Source organism: Entelurus aequoreus, linkage group LG12 (assembly GCF_033978785.1).
Source record: "Entelurus aequoreus isolate RoL-2023_Sb linkage group LG12, RoL_Eaeq_v1.1, whole genome shotgun sequence".
In the NCBI taxonomy this organism is placed as follows: domain Eukaryota; kingdom Metazoa; phylum Chordata; class Actinopteri; order Syngnathiformes; family Syngnathidae; genus Entelurus; species Entelurus aequoreus.
Window position 1 is genome coordinate 60961657 of NC_084742.1, and position 26125 is coordinate 60987781.

Genomic DNA, 26125 nt, shown 5'->3' on the forward strand with positions numbered 1-26125 from the left:
TCAGAAGGTAGTAGACTATGTCAGAAGGTAGTAGACTATGTGGACTAGTGATATGAGTCATAAGGTAGTAGACTATGTGGACTAGTGATATGAGTCAGAAGGTACTAGACTGACTATGTGGACTAGTGATATGAGTCAGAAGGTAGTAGACTATGTGGACTAGTGATATGAGCCAGAAGGTAGTAGACTATGTCAGAAGGTAGTAGACTATGTGGACTAGTGATATGAGCCAGAAGGTAGTAGACTATGTCAGAAGGTAGTAGACTATGTGGACTAGTGATATGAGTCAGAATGTAGTAGACTATGTCAGAAGGTAGTAGACTATGTGGACTAGTGATATGAGTCAGAAGGTAGTAAGTAGACTATGTGGACTAGTGATATGAGCCAGAAGGTAGTAGACTATGTGGACTAGTGATATGAGCCAGAAGGTAGTAGACTATGTCAGAAGGTAGTAGACTATGTGGACTAGTGATATGAGTCAGAATGTAGTAGACTATGTCAGAAGGTAGTAGACTATGTGGACTAGTGATATGAGTCAGAAGGTAGTAAGTAGACTATGTGGACTAGTGATATGAGTCAGAAGGTAGTAAGTAGACTATGTGGACTAGTGATATGAGTCAGAAGGTAGTAAGTAGACTATGTGGACTAGTGATATGAGCCAGAAGGTAGTAGACTATGTGGACTAGTGATATGAGTCAGAAGGTAGTAAGTAGACTATGTGGACTAGTGATATGAGTCAGAAGGTAGTAAGTAGACTATGTGGACTAGTGGTATTACCTGTGGTCTCTCTCTGTGGGTGTTGACTGCCTCCACTTTGAGGGAGATGGACTCCACCTTGCAGCCATAGGCCACAGGTGTGAGCTTCAGCACCGTGTGAAGAGGACACTTCAGGTAGGGCATCTCCTCTACAACATCAATCATATAAATAATATACAATGTCATGTATGTAATATTGATGAATAATATACAATGTCATGTATGTAATATTGATGAATAATATACAATGTCATGTATGTAATATTGATGAATAATATACAATGTCATGTATGTAATATTGATGAATAATATACAATGTCATGTATGTAATATTAATGAATAATATACCATGTCATGTATGTAATATTGATGAATAAAATACAATGTCATGTATGTAATATTGATGAATAATATACAATGTCATGTATAAATATTAATGAATAATATACAATGTCATGTATGTAATATTGATGAATAATATACAATGTCATATATGTAATATTAATGAATAATATACAATGTCATGTATGTAATATTAATGAATAATATACAATGTCATGTATAAATATTAATGAATAATATATAATGTCATGTATGTAATATTGATGAATAATATACAATGTCATGTATAAATATTAATAAATAATATACAATTTCATGTATAAATATTAATGAATAATATACAATGTCATGTATGTAATATTGATGAATAATATACAATGTCATATATGTAATATTAATGAATAATATACAATGTCATGTATGTAATATTAATGAATAATATACAATGTCATGTATAAATATTAATGAATAATATATAATGTCATGTATGTAATATTGATGAATAATATACAATGTCATGTATAAATATTAATAAATAATATACAATTTCATGTATAAATATTAATGAATAATATACAATGTCATGTATGTAATATTGATGAATATACAATGTCATATATGTAATATTAATGAATAATATACAATGTCATGTATGTAATACTGAATAATATACAATGTCATGTATGTAATATTGATGAATAATATACAATGTCATGTATAAATATTAATGAATAATATACAATGTCATGTATGTAATATTGATGAATATACAATGTCATGTATGTAATATTGATGAATAATATACAATGTCATGTATGTAATATTGATGAATAATATACAATGTCATGTATAAATATTAATGAATAATATACAATTACATGTATGTAATATTGATGAATAATATACAATGTCATGTATGTAATATTGATGAATAATATACAATGTCATGTATAAATATTAATGAATAATATACAATGTCATGTATGTAATATTGATGAATAAAATACAATGTCATGTATGTAATATTGATGAATAATATACAATGTCATGTATAAATATTAATGAATAATATACAATGTCATGTATGTAATATTGATGAATAATATACAATGTCATGTATAAATATTAATGAATAATATACAATATCATGTATAAATATTAATGAATAATATACAATGTCATGTATGTAATATTGATGAATATACAATGTCATATATGTAATATTAATGAATAATATACGATGTCATGTATGTAATACTGAATAATATACAATGTCATGTATGTAATACTGATGAATAATATACAATGTAATGTATGTAATACTGATGAATATACAATGTCATGTATCTAATATTGATGAATATATACAATGCCATGTATGTAATATTGATGAATAATATACAATGTAATGTATGTAATATTGATGAATATACAATGTCAATATTTTGATGAATAATATACAATGTAATGTATGTAATATTGATGAATAATATACAATGTCATGTATGTAATATTGATGAATAATATACAATGTCATGTATAAATATTTATGAATAATATACAATGTCATGTATGTAATATTGATGAATAAAATACAATGTCATGTATGTAATATCGATGAATAATATACAATGTCATGTATAAATATTAATGAATAATATACAATGTCATGTATGTAATATTGATGAATAATATACAATGTCATGTATAAACATTAATGAATAATATACAATATCATGTATAAATATTAATGAATAATATACAATGTCATGTATGTAATATTGATGAATATACAATGTCATGTATGTAATACTGAATAATATACAATGTCATGTATGTAATACTGATGAATAATATACAATGTAATGTATGTAATATTGATGAATATACAATGTCATGTATCTAATATTGATGAATATACAATGTAATGTATGTAATATTGATGAATAATATACAATGTAATGTATGTAATATTGATGAATATACAATGTCAATATTTTGATGAATAATATACGATGTAATGTATGTAATATTGATGAATATACAATGTCATGTATGTAATATTGATGAATATACAATGTCATGTATGTAATATTGATGAATATACAATGTCATGTATGTAATATTGATGAATAATATACAATGTCATGTATAAATATTGATGAATAATATACAATGTAATGTATGTAATATTGATGAATAATATACAATGTAATGTATGTAATATTGATGAATATACAATGTCAATATTTTGATGAATAATATACGATGTAATGTATGTAATATTGATGAATATACAATGTCATGTATGTAATATTGATGAATATACAATGTCATGTATGTAATATTGATGAATAATATACAATGTCATGTATAAATATTGATGAATAATATACAATGTCATGTATAAATATTAATGAATAATATACAATGTCATGTATAAATATCAATGAATAATATACAATGTCATGTATAAATATTAATGAATAATATACAATGTCATGTATGTAATATTAATGAATAATATACAATGTCATGTATAAATATTAATGAATAATATACAATGTCATGTATGTAATATTGATGAATAATATACAATGTCATGTATGTAATATTAATGAATATACAATGTCATATATGTAATATTGATGAATATACAATGTTATGTGTGTAATATTGATGAATAATATACAATGTCATGTATGTAATATTGATGAATAATATACAATGTCATGTATGTAATATTGATGAATAATATACAATGTCATGTATAAACATTAATGAATAATATACAATATCATGTATAAATATTAATGAATAATATACAATGTCATGTATGTAATATTGATGAATATACAATGTCATGTATGTAATACTGAATAATATACAATGTCATGTATGTAATATTGATGAATAATATACAATGTCATGTATGTAATATTGATGAATATACAATGTTATGTGTGTAATGATGAATAATATACAATGTCATGTATGTAATATTAATGAATAATATACAATGTCATGTATGTAATATTGATGAATAATATACAATGTCATGTATAAACATTAATGAATAATATACAATATCATGTATAAATATTAATGAATAATATACAATGTCATGTATGTAATATTGATGAATATACAATGTCATGTATGTAATACTGAATAATATACAATGTCATGTATGTAATACTGATGAATAATATACAATGTAATGTATGTAATATTGATGAATATACAATGTCATGTATCTAATATTGATGAATATACAATGTAATGTATGTAATATTGATGAATAATATACAATGTAATGTATGTAATATTGATGAATATACAATGTCAATATTTTGATGAATAATATACAATGTAATGTATGTAATATTGATGAATATACAATGTCATGTATGTAATATTGATGAATAATATACAATGTCATGTATAAATATTGATGAATAATATACAATGTCATGTATAAATATTAATGAATAATATACAATGTCATGTATAAATATTAATGAATAATATACAATGTCATGTATGTAATATTGATGAATAATATACAATGTCATGTATGTAATATTAATGAATAATATACAATGTCATATATGTAATATTAATGAATAATATACAATGTCATGTATGTAATATTAATGAATAATATACAATGTCATGTATAAATATTAATGAATAATATACAATGTCATGTATGTAATATTGATGAATAATATACAATGTCATGTATGTAATATTAATGAATATACAATGTCATATATGTAATATTAATGAATATACAATGTCATGTATGTAATATTGATGAATAATATACAATGTAATGTATGTAATATTGATGAATATACAATGTAAATATTTTGATGAATAATATACAATGTAATGTATGTAATATTGATGAATATACAATGTCATGTATGTAATATTGATGAATATACAATGTCATGTATGTAATATTGATGAATAATATACAATGTCTTGTATAAATATTGATGAATAATATACAATGTCATGTATAAATATTAATGAATAATATACAATGTCATGTATAAATATTAATGAATAATATACAATGTCATGTATGTAATATTGATGAATAATATACAATGTCATGTATGTAATATTAATGAATAATATACAATGTCATATATGTAATATTAATGAATAATATACAATGTCATGTATGTAATATTAATGAATAATATACAATGTCATGTATAAATATTAATGAATAATATACAATGTCATGTATGTAATATTGATGAATAATATACAATGTCATGTATAAATATTAATGAATAATATACAATGTCATGTATGTAATATTGATGAATAATATACAATGTCATGTATAAATATTAATGAATAATATACAATGTCATGTATGTAATATTAATGAATAATATACAATGTCATGTATGTAATATTAATGAATAATATACAATGTCATGTATAAATATTAATGAATAATATACAATGTCATGTATGTAATATTGATGAATAATATACAATGTCATGTATAAATATTAATGAATAATATACAATGTCATGTATGTAATATTGATGAATAATATACAATGTCATGTATAAATATTAATGAATAATATACAATATCATGTATAAATATTAATGAATAATATACAATGTCATGTATGTAATATTGATGAATAATATACAATGTCATGTATAAATATTAATGAATAATATACAATATCATGTATAAATATTAATGAATAATATACAATGTCATGTATGTAATATTGATGAATAAAATACAATGTCATGTATGTAATATTGATGAATAATATACAATGTCATGTATAAATATTAATGAATAATATATAATGTCATGTATGTAATATTGATGAATAATATACAATGTCATGTATAAATATTAATAAATAAAATACAATTTCATGTATAAATATTAATGAATAATATACAATGTCATGTATGTAATATTGATGAATATACAATGTCATATATGTAATATTAATGAATAATATACAATGTCATGTATGTAATACTGAATAATATACAATGTCATGTATGTAATATTGATGAATAATATACAATGTCATGTATAAATATTAATGAATAATATACAATGTCATGTATGTAATATTGATGAATATACAATGTCATGTATGTAATATTGATGAATAATATACAATGTCATGTATGTAATATTGATGAATAATATACAATGTCATGTATAAATATTAATGAATAATATACAATGTCATGTATGTAATATTGATGAATAATATACAATGTCATGTATAAATATTAATGAATAATATACAATTACATGTATGTAATATTGATGAATAATATACAATGTCATGTATGTAATATTGATGAATAATATACAATGTCATGTATGTAATATTGATGAATAATATACAATGTCATGTATAAATATTAATGAATAATATACAATGTCATGTATGTAATATTGATGAATAAAATATAATGTCATGTATGTAATATTGATGAATAATATACAATGTCATGTATAAATATTAATGAATAATATACAATGTCATGTATGTAATATTGATGAATAATATACAATGTCATGTATAAATATTAATGAATAATATACAATATCATGTATGAATATTAATGAATAATATACAATGTCATGTATGTAATATTGATGAATATACAATGTCATATATGTAATATTAATGAATAATATACAATGTCATGTATGTAATACTGAATAATATACAATGTCATGTATGTAATACTGATGAATAATATACAATGTAATGTATGTAATACTGATTAATATACAATGTCATGTATCTAATATTGATGAATATATACAATGCCATGTATGTAATATTGATGAATAATATACAATGTAATGTATGTAATATTGATGAATATACAATGTCAATATTTTGATGAATAATATACAATGTAATGTATGTAATATTGATGAATAATATACAATGTCATGTATGTAATATTAATGAATAATATACAATGTCATGTATAAATATTAATGAATAATATACAATGTCATGTATAAATATTAATGAATAATATACAATGTCATGTATGTAATATTGATGAATAATATACAATGTCATGTATAAATATTAATGAATAATATACAATATCATGTATAAATATTAATGAATAATATACAATGTCATGTATGTAATATTGATGAATAATATACAATGTCATGTATAAATATTAATGAATAATATACAATATCATGTATAAATATTAATGAATAATATACAATGTCATGTATGTAATATTGATGAATAAAATACAATGTCATGTATGTAATATTGATGAATAATATACAATGTCATGTATAAATATTAATGAATAATATATAATGTCATGTATGTAATATTGATGAATAATATACAATGTCATGTATAAATATTAATAAATAAAATACAATTTCATGTATAAATATTAATGAATAATATACAATGTCATGTATGTAATATTGATGAATATACAATGTCATATATGTAATATTAATGAATAATATACAATGTCATGTATGTAATACTGAATAATATACAATGTCATGTATGTAATATTGATGAATAATATACAATGTCATGTATAAATATTAATGAATAATATACAATGTCATGTATGTAATATTGATGAATATACAATGTCATGTATGTAATATTGATGAATAATATACAATGTCATGTATGTAATATTGATGAATAATATACAATGTCATGTATAAATATTAATGAATAATATACAATGTCATGTATGTAATATTGATGAATAAAATACAATGTCATGTATGTAATATTGATGAATAATATACAATGTCATGTATGAATATTAATGAATAATATACAATGTCATGTATGTAATATTGATGAATAATATACAATGTCATGTATAAATATTAATGAATAATATACAATATCATGTATGAATATTAATGAATAATATACAATGTCATGTATGTAATATTGATGAATATACAATGTCATATATGTAATATTAATGAATAATATACAATGTCATGTATGTAATACTGAATAATATACAATGTCATGTATGTAATACTGATGAATAATATACAATGTAATGTATGTAATACTGATGAATATACAATGTCATGTATCTAATATTGATGAATATATACAATGCCATGTATGTAATATTGATGAATAATATACAATGTCATGTATAAATATTTATGAATAATATACAATGTCATGTATGTAATATTGATGAATAAAATACAATGTCATGTATGTAATATCGATGAATAATATACAATGTCATGTATAAATATTAATGAATAATATACAAAGTCATGTATGTAATATTGATGAATAATATACAATGTCATGTATAAACATTAATGAATAATATACAATATCATGTATAAATATTAATGAATAATATACAATGTCATGTATGTAATATTGATGAATAATATACAATGTCATGTATGTAATATTGATGAATAATATACAATGTCATGTATAAATATTAATGAATAATATACAATGTCATGTATGTAATATTGATGAATAAAATACAATGTCATGTATGTAATATTGATGAATAATATACAATGTCATGTATAAATATTAATGAATAATATACAATGTCATGTATGTAATATTGATGAATAATATACAATGTCATGTATAAATATTAATGAATAATATACAATATCATGTATAAATATTAATGAATAATATACAATGTCATGTATGTAATATTGATGAATATACAATGTCATATATGTAATATTAATGAATAATATACAATGTCATGTATGTAATACTGAATAATATACAATGTCATGTATGTAATACTGATGAATAATATACAATGTAATGTATGTAATACTGATGAATATACAATGTCATGTATCTAATATTGATGAATACATACAATGCCATGTATGTAATATTGATGAATATACAATGTCAATATTTTGATGAATAATATACAATGTAATGTATGTAATATTGATGAATAATATACAATGTCATGTATGTAATATTGATGAATAATATACAATGTCATGTATAAATATTTATGAATAATATACAATGTCATGTATGTAATATTGATGAATAAAATACAATGTCATGTATGTAATATCGATGAATAATATACAATGTCATGTATAAATATTAATGAATAATATACAATGTCATGTATGTAATATTGATGAATAATATACAATGTCATGTATAAACATTAATGAATAATATACAATATCATGTATAAATATTAATGAATAATATACAATGTCATGTATGTAATATTGATGAATATACAATGTCATGTATGTAATACTGAATAATATACAATGTCATGTATGTAATACTGATGAATAATATACAATGTAATGTATGTAATATTGATGAATATACAATGTCATGTATCTAATATTGATGAATATACAATGTAATGTATGTAATATTGATGAATAATATACAATGTAATGTATGTAATATTGATGAATAATATACAATGTAATGTATGTAATATTGATGAATATACAATGTCAATATTTTGATGAATAATATACGATGTAATGTATGTAATATTGATGAATATACAATGTCATGTATGTAATATTGATGAATATACAATGTCATGTATGTAATATTGATGAATAATATACAATGTCATGTATAAATATTGATGAATAATATACAATGTAATGTATGTAATATTGATGAATAATATACAATGTAATGTATGTAATATTGATGAATATACAATGTCAATATTTTGATGAATAATATACGATGTAATGTATGTAATATTGATGAATATACAATGTCATGTATGTAATATTGATGAATATACAATGTCATGTATGTAATATTGATGAATAATATACAATGTCATGTATAAATATTGATGAATAATATACAATGTCATGTATAAATATTAATGAATAATATACAATGTCATGTATAAATATCAATGAATAATATACAATGTCATGTATAAATATTAATGAATAATATACAATGTCATGTATGTAATATTGATGAATAATATACAATGTCATATATGTAATATTAATGAATAATATACAATGTCATGTATGTAATATTAATGAATAATATACAATGTCATGTATAAATATTAATGAATAATATACAATGTCATGTATGTAATATTGATGAATAATATACAATGTCATGTATGTAATATTAATGAATATACAATGTCATATATGTAATATTAATGAATATACAATGTCATGTATGTAATATTAATGAATAATATACAATGGCATGTATGTAATATTAATGAATATACAATGTCATGTATGTAATATTGATGAATAATATACAATGTCATGTATGTAATATTAATGAATAATATACAATGTCATGTATGTAATATTGATGAATAATATACAATGTCATGTATAAACATTAATGAATAATATACAATATCATGTATAAATATTAATGAATAATATACAATGTCATGTATGTAATATTGATGAATATACAATGTCATGTATGTAATACTGAATAATATACAATGTCATGTATGTAATACTGATGAATAATATACAATGTAATGTATGTAATATTGATGAATATACAATGTCATGTATCTAATATTGATGAATATACAATGTAATGTATGTAATATTGATGAATAATATACAATGTAATGTATGTAATATTGATGAATATACAATGTCAATATTTTGATGAATAATATACAATGTAATGTATGTAATATTGATGAATATACAATGTCATGTATGTAATATTGATGAATAATATACAATGTCATGTATAAATATTGATGAATAATATACAATGTCATGTATAAATATTAATGAATAATATACAATGTCATGTATAAATATTAATGAATAATATACAATGTCATGTATGTAATATTGATGAATAATATACAATGTCATGTATAAACATTAATGAATAATATACAATATCATGTATAAATATTAATGAATAATATACAATGTCATGTATGTAATATTGATGAATATACAATGTCATGTATGTAATACTGAATAATATACAATGTCATGTATGTAATACTGATGAATAATATACAATGTAATGTATGTAATATTGATGAATATACAATGTCATGTATCTAATATTGATGAATATACAATGTAATGTATGTAATATTGATGAATAATATACAATGTAATGTATGTAATATTGATGAATATACAATGTCAATATTTTGATGAATAATATACAATGTAATGTATGTAATATTGATGAATATACAATGTCATGTATGTAATATTGATGAATATACAATGTCATGTATGTAATATTGATGAATAATATACAATGTCTTGTATAAATATTGATGAATAATATACAATGTCATGTATAAATATTAATGAATAATATACAATGTCATGTATAAATATTAATGAATAATATACAATGTCATGTATGTAATATTGATGAATAATATACAATGTCATGTATGTAATATTAATGAATAATATACAATGTCATATATGTAATATTAATGAATAATATACAATGTCATGTATGTAATATTAATGAATAATATACAATGTCATGTATAAATATTAATGAATAATATACAATGTCATGTATGTAATATTGATGAATAATATACAATGTCATGTATAAATATTAATAAATAAAATACAATTTCATGTATAAATATTAATGAATAATATACAATGTCATGTATGTAATATTGATGAATATACAATGTCATATATGTAATATTAATGAATAATATACAATGTCATGTATGTAATACTGAATAATATACAATGTCATGTATGTAATATTGATGAATAATATACAATGTCATGTATAAATATTAATGAATAATATACAATGTCATGTATGTAATATTGATGAATATACAATGTCATGTATGTAATATTGATGAATAATATACAATGTCATGTATGTAATATTGATGAATAATATACAATGTCATGTATAAATATTAATGAATAATATACAATGTCATGTATGTAATATTGATGAATAATATACAATGTCATGTATAAATATTAATGAATAATATACAATTACATGTATGTAATATTGATGAATAATATACAATGTCATGTATGTAATATTGATGAATAATATACAATGTCATGTATAAATATTAATGAATAATATACAATGTCATGTATGTAATATTGATGAATAAAATACAATGTCATGTATGTAATATTGATGAATAATATACAATGTCATGTATAAATATTAATGAATAATATACAATGTCATGTATGTAATATTGATGAATAATATACAATGTCATGTATAAATATTAATGAATAATATACAATATCATGTATGAATATTAATGAATAATATACAATGTCATGTATGTAATATTGATGAATATACAATGTCATATATGTAATATTAATGAATAATATACAATGTCATGTATGTAATACTGAATAATATACAATGTCATGTATGTAATACTGATGAATAATATACAATGTAATGTATGTAATACTGATGAATATACAATGTCATGTATCTAATATTGATGAATATATACAATGCCATGTATGTAATATTGATGAATAATATACAATGTAATGTATGTAATATTGATGAATATACAATGTCAATATTTTGATGAATAATATACAATGTAATGTATGTAATATTGATGAATAATATACAATGTCATGTATGTAATATTAATGAATAATATACAATGTCATGTATAAATATTAATGAATAATATACAATGTCATGTATGTAATATTGATGAATAATATACAATGTCATGTATAAATATTAATGAATAATATACAATGTCATGTATGTAATATTGATGAATAATATACAATGTCATGTATAAATATTAATGAATAATATACAATATCATGTATAAATATTAATGAATAATATACAATGTCATGTATGTAATATTGATGAATAATATACAATGTCATGTATAAATATTAATGAATAATATACAATATCATGTATAAATATTAATGAATAATATACAATGTCATGTATGTAATATTGATGAATAAAATACAATGTCATGTATGTAATATTGATGAATAATATACAATGTCATGTATAAATATTAATGAATAATATATAATGTCATGTATGTAATATTGATGAATAATATACAATGTCATGTATAAATATTAATAAATAAAATACAATTTCATGTATAAATATTAATGAATAATATACAATGTCATGTATGTAATATTGATGAATATACAATGTCATATATGTAATATTAATGAATAATATACAATGTCATGTATGTAATACTGAATAATATACAATGTCATGTATGTAATATTGATGAATAATATACAATGTCATGTATAAATATTAATGAATAATATACAATGTCGTGTATGTAATATTGATGAATATACAATGTCATGTATGTAATATTGATGAATAATATACAATGTCATGTATGTAATATTGATGAATAATATACAATGTCATGTATAAATATTAATGAATAATATACAATGTCATGTATGTAATATTGATGAATAAAATACAATGTCATGTATGTAATATTGATGAATAATATACAATGTCATGTATAAATATTAATGAATAATATACAATGTCATGTATGTAATATTGATGAATAATATACAATGTCATGTATAAATATTAATGAATAATATACAATATCATGTATGAATATTAATGAATAATATACAATGTCATGTATGTAATATTGATGAATATACAATGTCATATATGTAATATTAATGAATAATATACAATGTCATGTATGTAATACTGAATAATATACAATGTCATGTATGTAATACTGATGAATAATATACAATGTAATGTATGTAATACTGATGAATATACAATGTCATGTATCTAATATTGATGAATATATACAATGCCATGTATGTAATATTGATGAATAATATACAATGTAATGTATGTAATATTGATGAATATACAATGTCAATATTTTGATGAATAATATACAATGTAATGTATGTAATATTGATGAATAATATACAATGTCATGTATGTAATATTAATGAATAATATACAATGTCATATATGTAATATTAATGAATAATATACAATGTCATGTATGTAATATTAATGAATAATATACAATGTCATGTATAAATATTAATGAATAATATACAATGTCATGTATGTAATATTGATGAATAATATACAATGTCATGTATAAATATTAATGAATAATATACAATGTCATGTATGTAATATTGATGAATAATATACAATGTCATGTATAAATATTAATGAATAATATACAATGTCATGTATGTAATATTAATGAATAATATACAATGTCATGTATGTAATATTAATGAATAATATACAATGTCATGTATAAATATTAATGAATAATATACAATGTCATGTATGTAATATTGATGAATAATATACAATGTCATGTATAAATATTAATGAATAATATACAATGTCATGTATGTAATATTGATGAATAATATACAATGTCATGTATAAATATTAATGAATAATATACAATATCATGTATAAATATTAATGAATAATATACAATGTCATGTATGTAATATTGATGAATAATATACAATGTCATGTATAAATATTAATGAATAATATACAATATCATGTATAAATATTAATGAATAATATACAATGTCATGTATGTAATATTGATGAATAAAATACAATGTCATGTATGTAATATTGATGAATAATATACAATGTCATGTATAAATATTAATGAATAATATATAATGTCATGTATGTAATATTGATGAATAATATACAATGTCATGTATAAATATTAATAAATAAAATACAATTTCATGTATAAATATTAATGAATAATATACAATGTCATGTATGTAATATTGATGAATATACAATGTCATATATGTAATATTAATGAATAATATACAATGTCATGTATGTAATACTGAATAATATACAATGTCATGTATGTAATATTGATGAATAATATACAATGTCATGTATAAATATTAATGAATAATATACAATGTCATGTATGTAATATTGATGAATATACAATGTCATGTATGTAATATTGATGAATAATATACAATGTCATGTATGTAATATTGATGAATAATATACAATGTCATGTATAAATATTAATGAATAATATACAATGTCATGTATGTAATATTGATGAATAATATACAATGTCATGTATAAATATTAATGAATAATATACAATTACATGTATGTAATATTGATGAATAATATACAATGTCATGTATGTAATATTGATGAATAATATACAATGTCATGTATAAATATTAATGAATAATATACAATGTCATGTATGTAATATTGATGAATAAAATACAATGTCATGTATGTAATATTGATGAATAATATACAATGTCATGTATAAATATTAATGAATAATATACAATGTCATGTATGTAATATTGATGAATAATATACAATGTCATGTATAAATATTAATGAATAATATACAATATCATGTATGAATATTAATGAATAATATACAATGTCATGTATGTAATATTGATGAATATACAATGTCATATATGTAATATTAATGAATAATATACAATGTCATGTATGTAATACTGAATAATATACAATGTCATGTATGTAATACTGATGAATAATATACAATGTAATGTATGTAATACTGATGAATATACAATGTCATGTATCTAATATTGATGAATATATACAATGCCATGTATGTAATATTGATGAATAATATACAATGTAATGTATGTAATATTGATGAATATACAATGTCAATATTTTGATGAATAATATACAATGTAATGTATGTAATATTGATGAATAATATACAATGTCATGTATGTAATATTGATGAATAATATACAATGTCATGTATAAATATTTATGAATAATATACAATGTCATGTATGTAATATTGATGAATAAAATACAATGTCATGTATGTAATATCGATGAATAATATACAATGTCATGTATAAATATTAATGAATAATATACAAAGTCATGTATGTAATATTGATGAATAATATACAATGTCATGTATAAACATTAATGAATAATATACAATATCATGTATAAATATTAATGAATAATATACAATGTCATGTATGTAATATTGATGAATAATATACAATGTCATGTATGTAATATTGATGAATAATATACAATGTCATGTATAAATATTAATGAATAATATACAATGTCATGTATGTAATATTGATGAATAAAATACAATGTCATGTATGTAATATTGATGAATAATATACAATGTCATGTATAAATATTAATGAATAATATACAATGTCATGTATGTAATATTGATGAATAATATACAATGTCATGTATAAATATTAATGAATAATATACAATATCATGTATAAATATTAATGAATAATATACAATGTCATGTATGTAATATTGATGAATATACAATGTCATATATGTAATATTAATGAATAATATACAATGTCATGTATGTAATACTGAATAATATACAATGTCATGTATGTAATACTGATGAATAATATACAATGTAATGTATGTAATATTGATGAATATACAATGTCATGTATCTAATATTGATGAATATACAATGTAATGTATGTAATATTGATGAATAATATACAATGTAATGTATGTAATATTGATGAATATACAATGTCAATATTTTGATGAATAATATACAATGTAATGTATGTAATATTGATGAATATACAATGTCATGTATGTAATATTGATGAATATACAATGTCATGTATGTAATATTGATGAATAATATACAATGTCTTGTATAAATATTGATGAATAATATACAATGTCATGTATAAATATTAATGAATAATATACAATGTCATGTATAAATATTAATGAATAATATACAATGTCATGTATGTAATATTGATGAATAATATACAATGTCATGTATGTAATATTAATGAATAATATACAATGTCATATATGTAATATTAATGAATAATATACAATGTCATGTATGTAATATTAATGAATAATATACAATGTCATGTATAAATATTAATGAATAATATACAATGTCATGTATGTAATATTGATGAATAATATACAATGTCATGTATAAATATTAATGAATAATATACAATGTCATGTATGTAATATTGATGACTAATATACAATGTCATGTATAAATATTAATGAATAATATACAATGTCATGTATAAATATTAATGAATAATATACAATGTCATGTATGTAATATTGATGAATAATATACAATGTCATGTATAAATATTAATGAATAATATACAATGTCATGTATGTAATATTGATGACTAATATACAATGTCATGTATAAATATTAATGAATAATATACAATGTCATGTATGTAATATTAATGAATAATATACAATGTCATGTATGTAATATTAATGAATAATATACAATGTCATGTATAAATATTAATGAATAATATACAATGTCATGTATGTAATATTGATGAATAATATACAATGTCATGTATAAATATTAATGAATAATATACAATGTCATGTATGTAATATTGATGAATAATATACAATGTCATGTATAAATATTAATGAATAATATACAATATCATGTATAAATATTAATGAATAATATACAATGTCATGTATGTAATATTGATGAATAATATACAATGTCATGTATAAATATTAATGAATAATATACAATATCATGTATAAATATTAATGAATAATATACAATGTCATGTATGTAATATTGATGAATAAAATACAATGTCATGTATGTAATATTGATGAATAATATACAATGTCATGTATAAATATTAATGAATAATATATAATGTCATGTATGTAATATTGATGAATAATATACAATGTCATGTATAAATATTAATAAATAAAATACAATTTCATGTATAAATATTAATGAATAATATACAATGTCATGTATGTAATATTGATGAATATACAATGTCATATATGTAATATTAATGAATAATATACAATGTCATGTATGTAATACTGAATAATATACAATGTCATGTATGTAATATTGATGAATAATATACAATGTCATGTATAAAAATTAATGAATAATATACAATGTCATGTATGTAATATTGATGAATATACAATGTCATGTATGTAATATTGATGAATAATATACAATGTCATGTATGTAATATTGATGAATAATATACAATGTCATGTATAAATATTAATGAATAATATACAATGTCATGTATGTAATATTGATGAATAATATACAATGTCATGTATAAATATTAATGAATAATATACAATTACATGTATGTAATATTGATGAATAATATACAATGTCATGTATGTAATATTGATGAATAATATACAATGTCATGTATAAATATTAATGAATAATATACAATGTCATGTATGTAATATTGATGAATAAAATACAATGTCATGTATGTAATATTGATGAATAATATACAATGTCATGTATAAATATTAATGAATAATATACAATGTCATGTATGTAATATTGATGAATAATATACAATGTCATGTATAAATATTAATGAATAATATACAATATCATGTATGAATATTAATGAATAATATACAATGTCATGTATGTAATATTGATGAATATACAATGTCATATATGTAATATTAATGAATAATATACAATGTCATGTATGTAATACTGAATAATATACAATGTCATGTATGTAATACTGATGAATAATATACAATGTAATGTATGTAATACTGATGAATATACAATGTCATGTATCTAATATTGATGAATATATACAATGCCATGTATGTAATATTGATGAATAATATACAATGTAATGTATGTAATATTGATGAATATACAATGTCAATATTTTGATGAATAATATACAATGTAATGTATGTAATATTGATGAATAATATACAATGTCATGTATGTAATATTGATGAATAATATACAATGTCATGTATAAATATTTATGAATAATATACAATGTCATGTATGTAATATTGATGAATAAAATACAATGTCATGTATGTAATATCGATGAATAATATACAATGTCATGTATAAATATTAATGAATAATATACAAAGTCATGTATGTAATATTGATGAATAATATACAATGTCATGTATAAACATTAATGAATAATATACAATATCATGTATAAATATTAATGAATAATATACAATGTCATGTATGTAATATTGATGAATAATATACAATGTCATGTATGTAATATTGATGAATAATATACAATGTCATGTATAAATATTAATGAATAATATACAATGTCATGTATGTAATATTGATGAATAAAATACAATGTCATGTATGTAATATTGATGAATAATATACAATGTCATGTATAAATATTAATGAATAATATACAATGTCATGTATGTAATATTGATGAATAATATACAATGTCATGTATAAATATTAATGAATAATATACAATATCATGTATAAATATTAATGAATAATATACAATGTCATGTATGTAATATTGATGAATATACAATGTCATATATGTAATATTAATGAATAATATACAATGTCATGTATGTAATACTGAATAATATACAATGTCATGTATGTAATACTGATGAATAATATACAATGTAATGTATGTAATACTGATGAATATACAATGTCATGTATCTAATATTGATGAATACATACAATGCCATGTATGTAATATTGATGAATATACAATGTCAATATTTTGATGAATAATATACAATGTAATGTATGTAATATTGATGAATAATATACAATGTCATGTATGTAATATTGATGAATAATATACAATGTCATGTATAAATATTTATGAATAATATACAATGTCATGTATGTAATATTGATGAATAAAATACAATGTCATGTATGTAATATCGATGAATAATATACAATGTCATGTATAAATATTAATGAATAATATACAATGTCATGTATGTAATATTGATGAATAATATACAATGTCATGTATAAACATTAATGAATAATATACAATATCATGTATAAATATTAATGAATAATATACAATGTCATGTATGTAATATTGATGAATATACAATGTCATGTATGTAATACTGAATAATATACAATGTCATGTATGTAATACTGATGAATAATATACAATGTAATGTATGTAATATTGATGAATATACAATGTCATGTATCTAATATTGATGAATATACAATGTAATGTATGTAATATTGATGAATAATATACAATGTAATGTATGTAATATTGATGAATAATATACAATGTAATGTATGTAATATTGATGAATATACAATGTCAATATTTTGATGAATAATATACGATGTAATGTATGTAATATTGATGAATATACAATGTCATGTATGTAATATTGATGAATATACAATGTCATGTATGTAATATTGATGAATAATATACAATGTCATGTATAAATATTGATGAATAATATACAATGTAATGTATGTAATATTGATGAATAATATACAATGTAATGTATGTAATATTGATGAATATACAATGTCAATATTTTGATGAATAATATACGATGTAATGTATGTAATATTGATGAATATACAATGTCATGTATGTAATATTGATGAATATACAATGTCATGTATGTAATATTGATGAATAATATACAATGTCATGTATAAATATTGATGAATAATATACAATGTCATGTATAAATATTAATGAATAATATACAATGTCATGTATAAATATCAATGAATAATATACAATGTCATGTATAAATATTAATGAATAATATACAATGTCATGTATGTAATATTGATGAATAATATACAATGTCATATATGTAATATTAATGAATAATATACAATGTCATGTATGTAATATTAATGAATAATATACAATGTCATGTATAAATATTAATGAATAATATACAATGTCATGTATGTAATATTGATGAATAATATACAATGTCATGTATGTAATATTAATGAATATACAATGTCATATATGTAATATTAATGAATATACAATGTCATGTATGTAATATTAATGAATAATATACAATGGCATGTATGTAATATTAATGAATATACAATGTCATGTATGTAATATTGATGAATAATATACAATGTCATGTATGTAATATTGATGAATATACAATGTTATGTGTGTAATATTGATGAATAATATACAATGTCATGTATGTAATATTACTGAATAATATACAATGTCATGTATGTAATATTGATGAATAATATACAATGTCATGTATAAACATTAATGAATAATATACAATATCATGTATAAATATTAATGAATAATATACAATGTCATGTATGTAATATTGATGAATATACAATGTCATGTATGTAATACTGAATAATATACAATGTCATGTATGTAATACTGATGAATAATATACAATGTAATGTATGTAATATTGATGAATATACAATGTCATGTATCTAATATTGATGAATATACAATGTAATGTATGTAATATTGATGAATAATATACAATGTAATGTATGTAATATTGATGAATATACAATGTCAATATTTTGATGAATAATATACAATGTAATGTATGTAATATTGATGAATATACAATGTCATGTATGTAATATTGATGAATAATATACAATGTCATGTATAAATATTGATGAATAATATACAATGTCATGTATAAATATTAATGAATAATATACAATGTCATGTATAAATATTAATGAATAATATACAATGTCATGTATGTAATATTGATGAATAATATACAATGTCATGTATGTAATATTAATGAATAATATACAATGTCATATATGTAATATTAATGAATAATATACAATGTCATGTATGTAATATTAATGAATAATATACAATGTCATGTATAAATATTAATGAATAATATACAATGTCATGTATGTAATATTGATGAATGATATACAATGTCATGTATGTAATATTAATGAATATACAATGTCATATATGTAATATTAATGAATATACAATGTCATGTATGTAATATTAATGAATAATATACAATGTCATGTATGTAATATTAATGAATATACAATGTCATGTATGTAATATTGATGAATAATATACAATGTCATGTATGTAATATTGATGAATATACAATGTTATGTGTGTAATATTGATGAATAATATACAATGTCATGTATGTAATATTGATGAATAATATACAATGTCATGTATGTAATATTGATGAATATACAATGTCATATATGTAATATTAATTAATAATATACAATGTATGTAATATTAATGAATAGTATACAATGTCATGTATAAATATTAATGAATAATATACAATGTAATGTATGTAATATTGATGAATAATATACAATGTCATGTATGTAATATTGATGAATAATATACAATGTCATGTATAAATATTAATGAATAATATACGTCATGTATGTAATATTGATGAATAAAATACAATGTCATGTATGTAATATCGATGAATAATATACAATGTCATGTATAAATATTAATGAATAATATACAATGTCATGTAGGTAATATTGATGAATAATATACAATGTCATGTATAAACATTAATGAATAATATACAATATCATGTATAAATATTAATGAATAATATACAATGTCATGTATGTAATATTGATGAATATACAATGTCATATATGTAATATTAATGAATAATATACAATGTCATGTATGTAATACTGAATAATATACAATGTCATGTATGTAATACTGATGAATAATATACAATGTAATGTATGTAATATTGATGAATATACAATCTCATGTATCTAATATTGATGAATATACAATGTAATGTATGTAATATTGATGAATAATATACAATGTAATGTATGTAATATTGATGAATATACAATGTCAATATTTTGATGAATAATATACAATGTAATGTATGTAATATTGATGAATATACAATGTCATGTATGTAATATTGATGAATATACAATGTCATATATGTAATATTAATGAATAATATACAATATCATGTATGTAATATTGATGAATAATATACAATGTCATGTATAAATAGTAATGAATAATATACAATGTCATGTATAAATATTAATGAATAATATACAATGTCATGTATGTAATATTGATGAATAATATACAATGTCATGTATGTAATATTGATGAATATACAATGTCATATATGTAATATTAATGAATAATATACAATGTCATGTATGTGATATTAATGAATAATATACAATGTCATGTATAAATATTAATGAATAATATACAATGTCATGTATGTAATATTGATGAATAATATACAATGTCATGTATGTAATATTGATGAATATACAATGTCATATATGTAATATTAATTAATATACAATGTCATGTATGTAATATTAATGAATAATATACAATATCATGTATGTAATATTAATGAATATACAATGTCATGTATGTAATATTGATGAATAATATACAATGTCATGTATGTAATATTGATGAATATACAATGTCATATATGTAATATTAATGAATAATATACAATGTATGTAATATTAATGAATAGTATACAATGTCATGTATAAATATTAATGAATAATATACAATGTCATGTATGTAATACTGAATAATATACAATGTCATGTATGTAATATTGATGAATAATATACAATGTAATGTATGTAATATTGATGAATATACAATGTCATGTATCTAATATTGATGAATATACAATGTCATATATGTAATATTAATGGATAATATACAATGTATGTAATATTAATGAATAGTATACAATGTCATGTATAAATATTAATGAATAATATACAATGTCATGTATGTAATACTGAATAATATACAATGTCATGTATGTAATATTGATGAATAATATACAATGTAATGTATGTAATATTGATGAATATACAATGTCATGTATCTAATATTGATGAATATACAATGTAATGTATGTAATATCGATGAATATACAATGTCAACATTTTGATGAATAATATACAATGTAATGTATGTAATATTGATGAATAATATACAATGTAATGTATGTAATATTGATGAATATACAATGTCAATATTTTGATGAATAATATACAATGCCATGTATGTAATATTGATGAATAATATACAATGTAATGTATGTAATATTGATGAATATACAATGTCAATATTTTGATGAATAATATACAATGTAATGTATGTAATATTGATGAATATACAATGTCATATATGTAATATTAATGAATAATATACAATATCATGTATGTAATATTTATGAATAATATACAATGTCATGTATAAATATTAATGAATAATATACAATGTCATGTATGTAATATTGATGAATAATATACAATGTCATGTATGTAATATTAATGAATAATATACAATGTCATGTATGTAATATTAATGAATAATATACAATGTCATGTATAAATATTAATGAATAATATACAATGTCATGTATGTAATATTGATGAATAATATACAATGTCATGTATGTAATATTGATGAATAATATACAGTGTCATGTATGTAATATTGATGAATAATATACAATGTCATGTATGTAATATTAATGAATAATATACAATGTCATGTATGTAATATTGATGAATAATATACAATGTCATGTATGTAATATTGATGAATATACAATGTCATGTATGTAATATTGATGAATAATATACAATGTCATGTATGTAATATTGATGAATATACAATGTCATATATGTAATATTAATGAATAATATACAATGTCATGTATGTAATATTAATGAATATACAATGTCATGTATGTAATATTGATGAATATACAATGTCATGTATGTAATATTAATGAATAATATACAATGTATGTAATATTAATGAATAATATACAATGTATGTAATATTAATGAATAATATACAATGTCATGTATAAATATTAATGAATAATATACAATGTCATGTATGTAATATTGATTAATAATATACAATGTCATGTATGTAATATTGATGAATAATATACAATGTCATGTATGAAATATTGATGAATAATATACAATGTCATGTATGTAATATTAATGAATAATATACAATGCCATGTATGTAATATTGATGAATAATATACAATGTCATGTATGAAATATTGATGAATAATATACAATGTCATGTATGTAATATTGATGAATAATATACAATGTCATGTATAAATATTAATGAATAATATACAATGTCATGTATGTAATATTGATGAATAATATACAATGTCATGTATGTAATATTGATGAATAATATACAATATTGATGCACTGACCTGCACTTTTATCCAGGAAGTAAGCGAGCAGGCAGCGCATGACAGCTTGGTGACAGATGACCAGAACATTCTCCTGACGCTCCAGCTCCATGATGACAGACTCGACCCTCTGGACCAGGTCCTGGTAGGACTACAACCAACACAGCGTTATTTTATTATTATTATTATTTCTACTACTATTACATCAGGGATGTCAAATTCTTTTTAACACAAATATGGCTGCTCTCAGAGAGCCGCTTGCAACACTGAATATAAAGTATATAAATATATGATTGTCATATAAAGTATATAAATATATAATTGTCATATAAAGAAAGAAGGTGCGAATCTGGTAACAAATGAAGGAATAATTAATTCCAAGAAAAACAGCAGGGGTCATCGTCTGCTGGTGGTTTGGCTTCAAGCGGCAAGATGTTGAACAGACAACCGTAATACGTCAAGTATGCGGCAAAAGCGTTGCTACAAAAAGTAGCATTACTGCTAATATGTAGCATAATTTGAAAAGTCACCCGCTAGAGAATGAAGAGTGCTTGAAACTCCGCATGTCAACATCTCCGTTCGGTGCCACACCAACAAAATGCCCAAGCAACCATTTCCACATCAACACCGTATGAAACAAATAGTCAACAACAGAAGAAGATAACGTCCGCAGGAACCTACCACATAGTGAAGGACATACACTATTTGATGTCCTATTATGCAGC

The 26125-nt window shown here is 20.1% G+C and overlaps 1 protein-coding gene across 1 annotated transcript in view; it reads right to left on the reverse strand.

The window, feature by feature from the left end:
- Window positions 1-26125, reverse strand: part of pfkfb3 (6-phosphofructo-2-kinase/fructose-2,6-biphosphatase 3) — a 71435-nt gene that overhangs the window by 11151 nt on the left and 34159 nt on the right. The window contains exons 11-12 of the mRNA XM_062066336.1: window positions 25422-25551; window positions 778-905 (exon numbers count right to left, since the gene is read on the reverse strand). Of these exons, the coding sequence (XP_061922320.1) occupies window positions 778-905; window positions 25422-25551 (258 nt within the window). The remainder of the gene's footprint in view (window positions 1-777; window positions 906-25421; window positions 25552-26125) is intronic.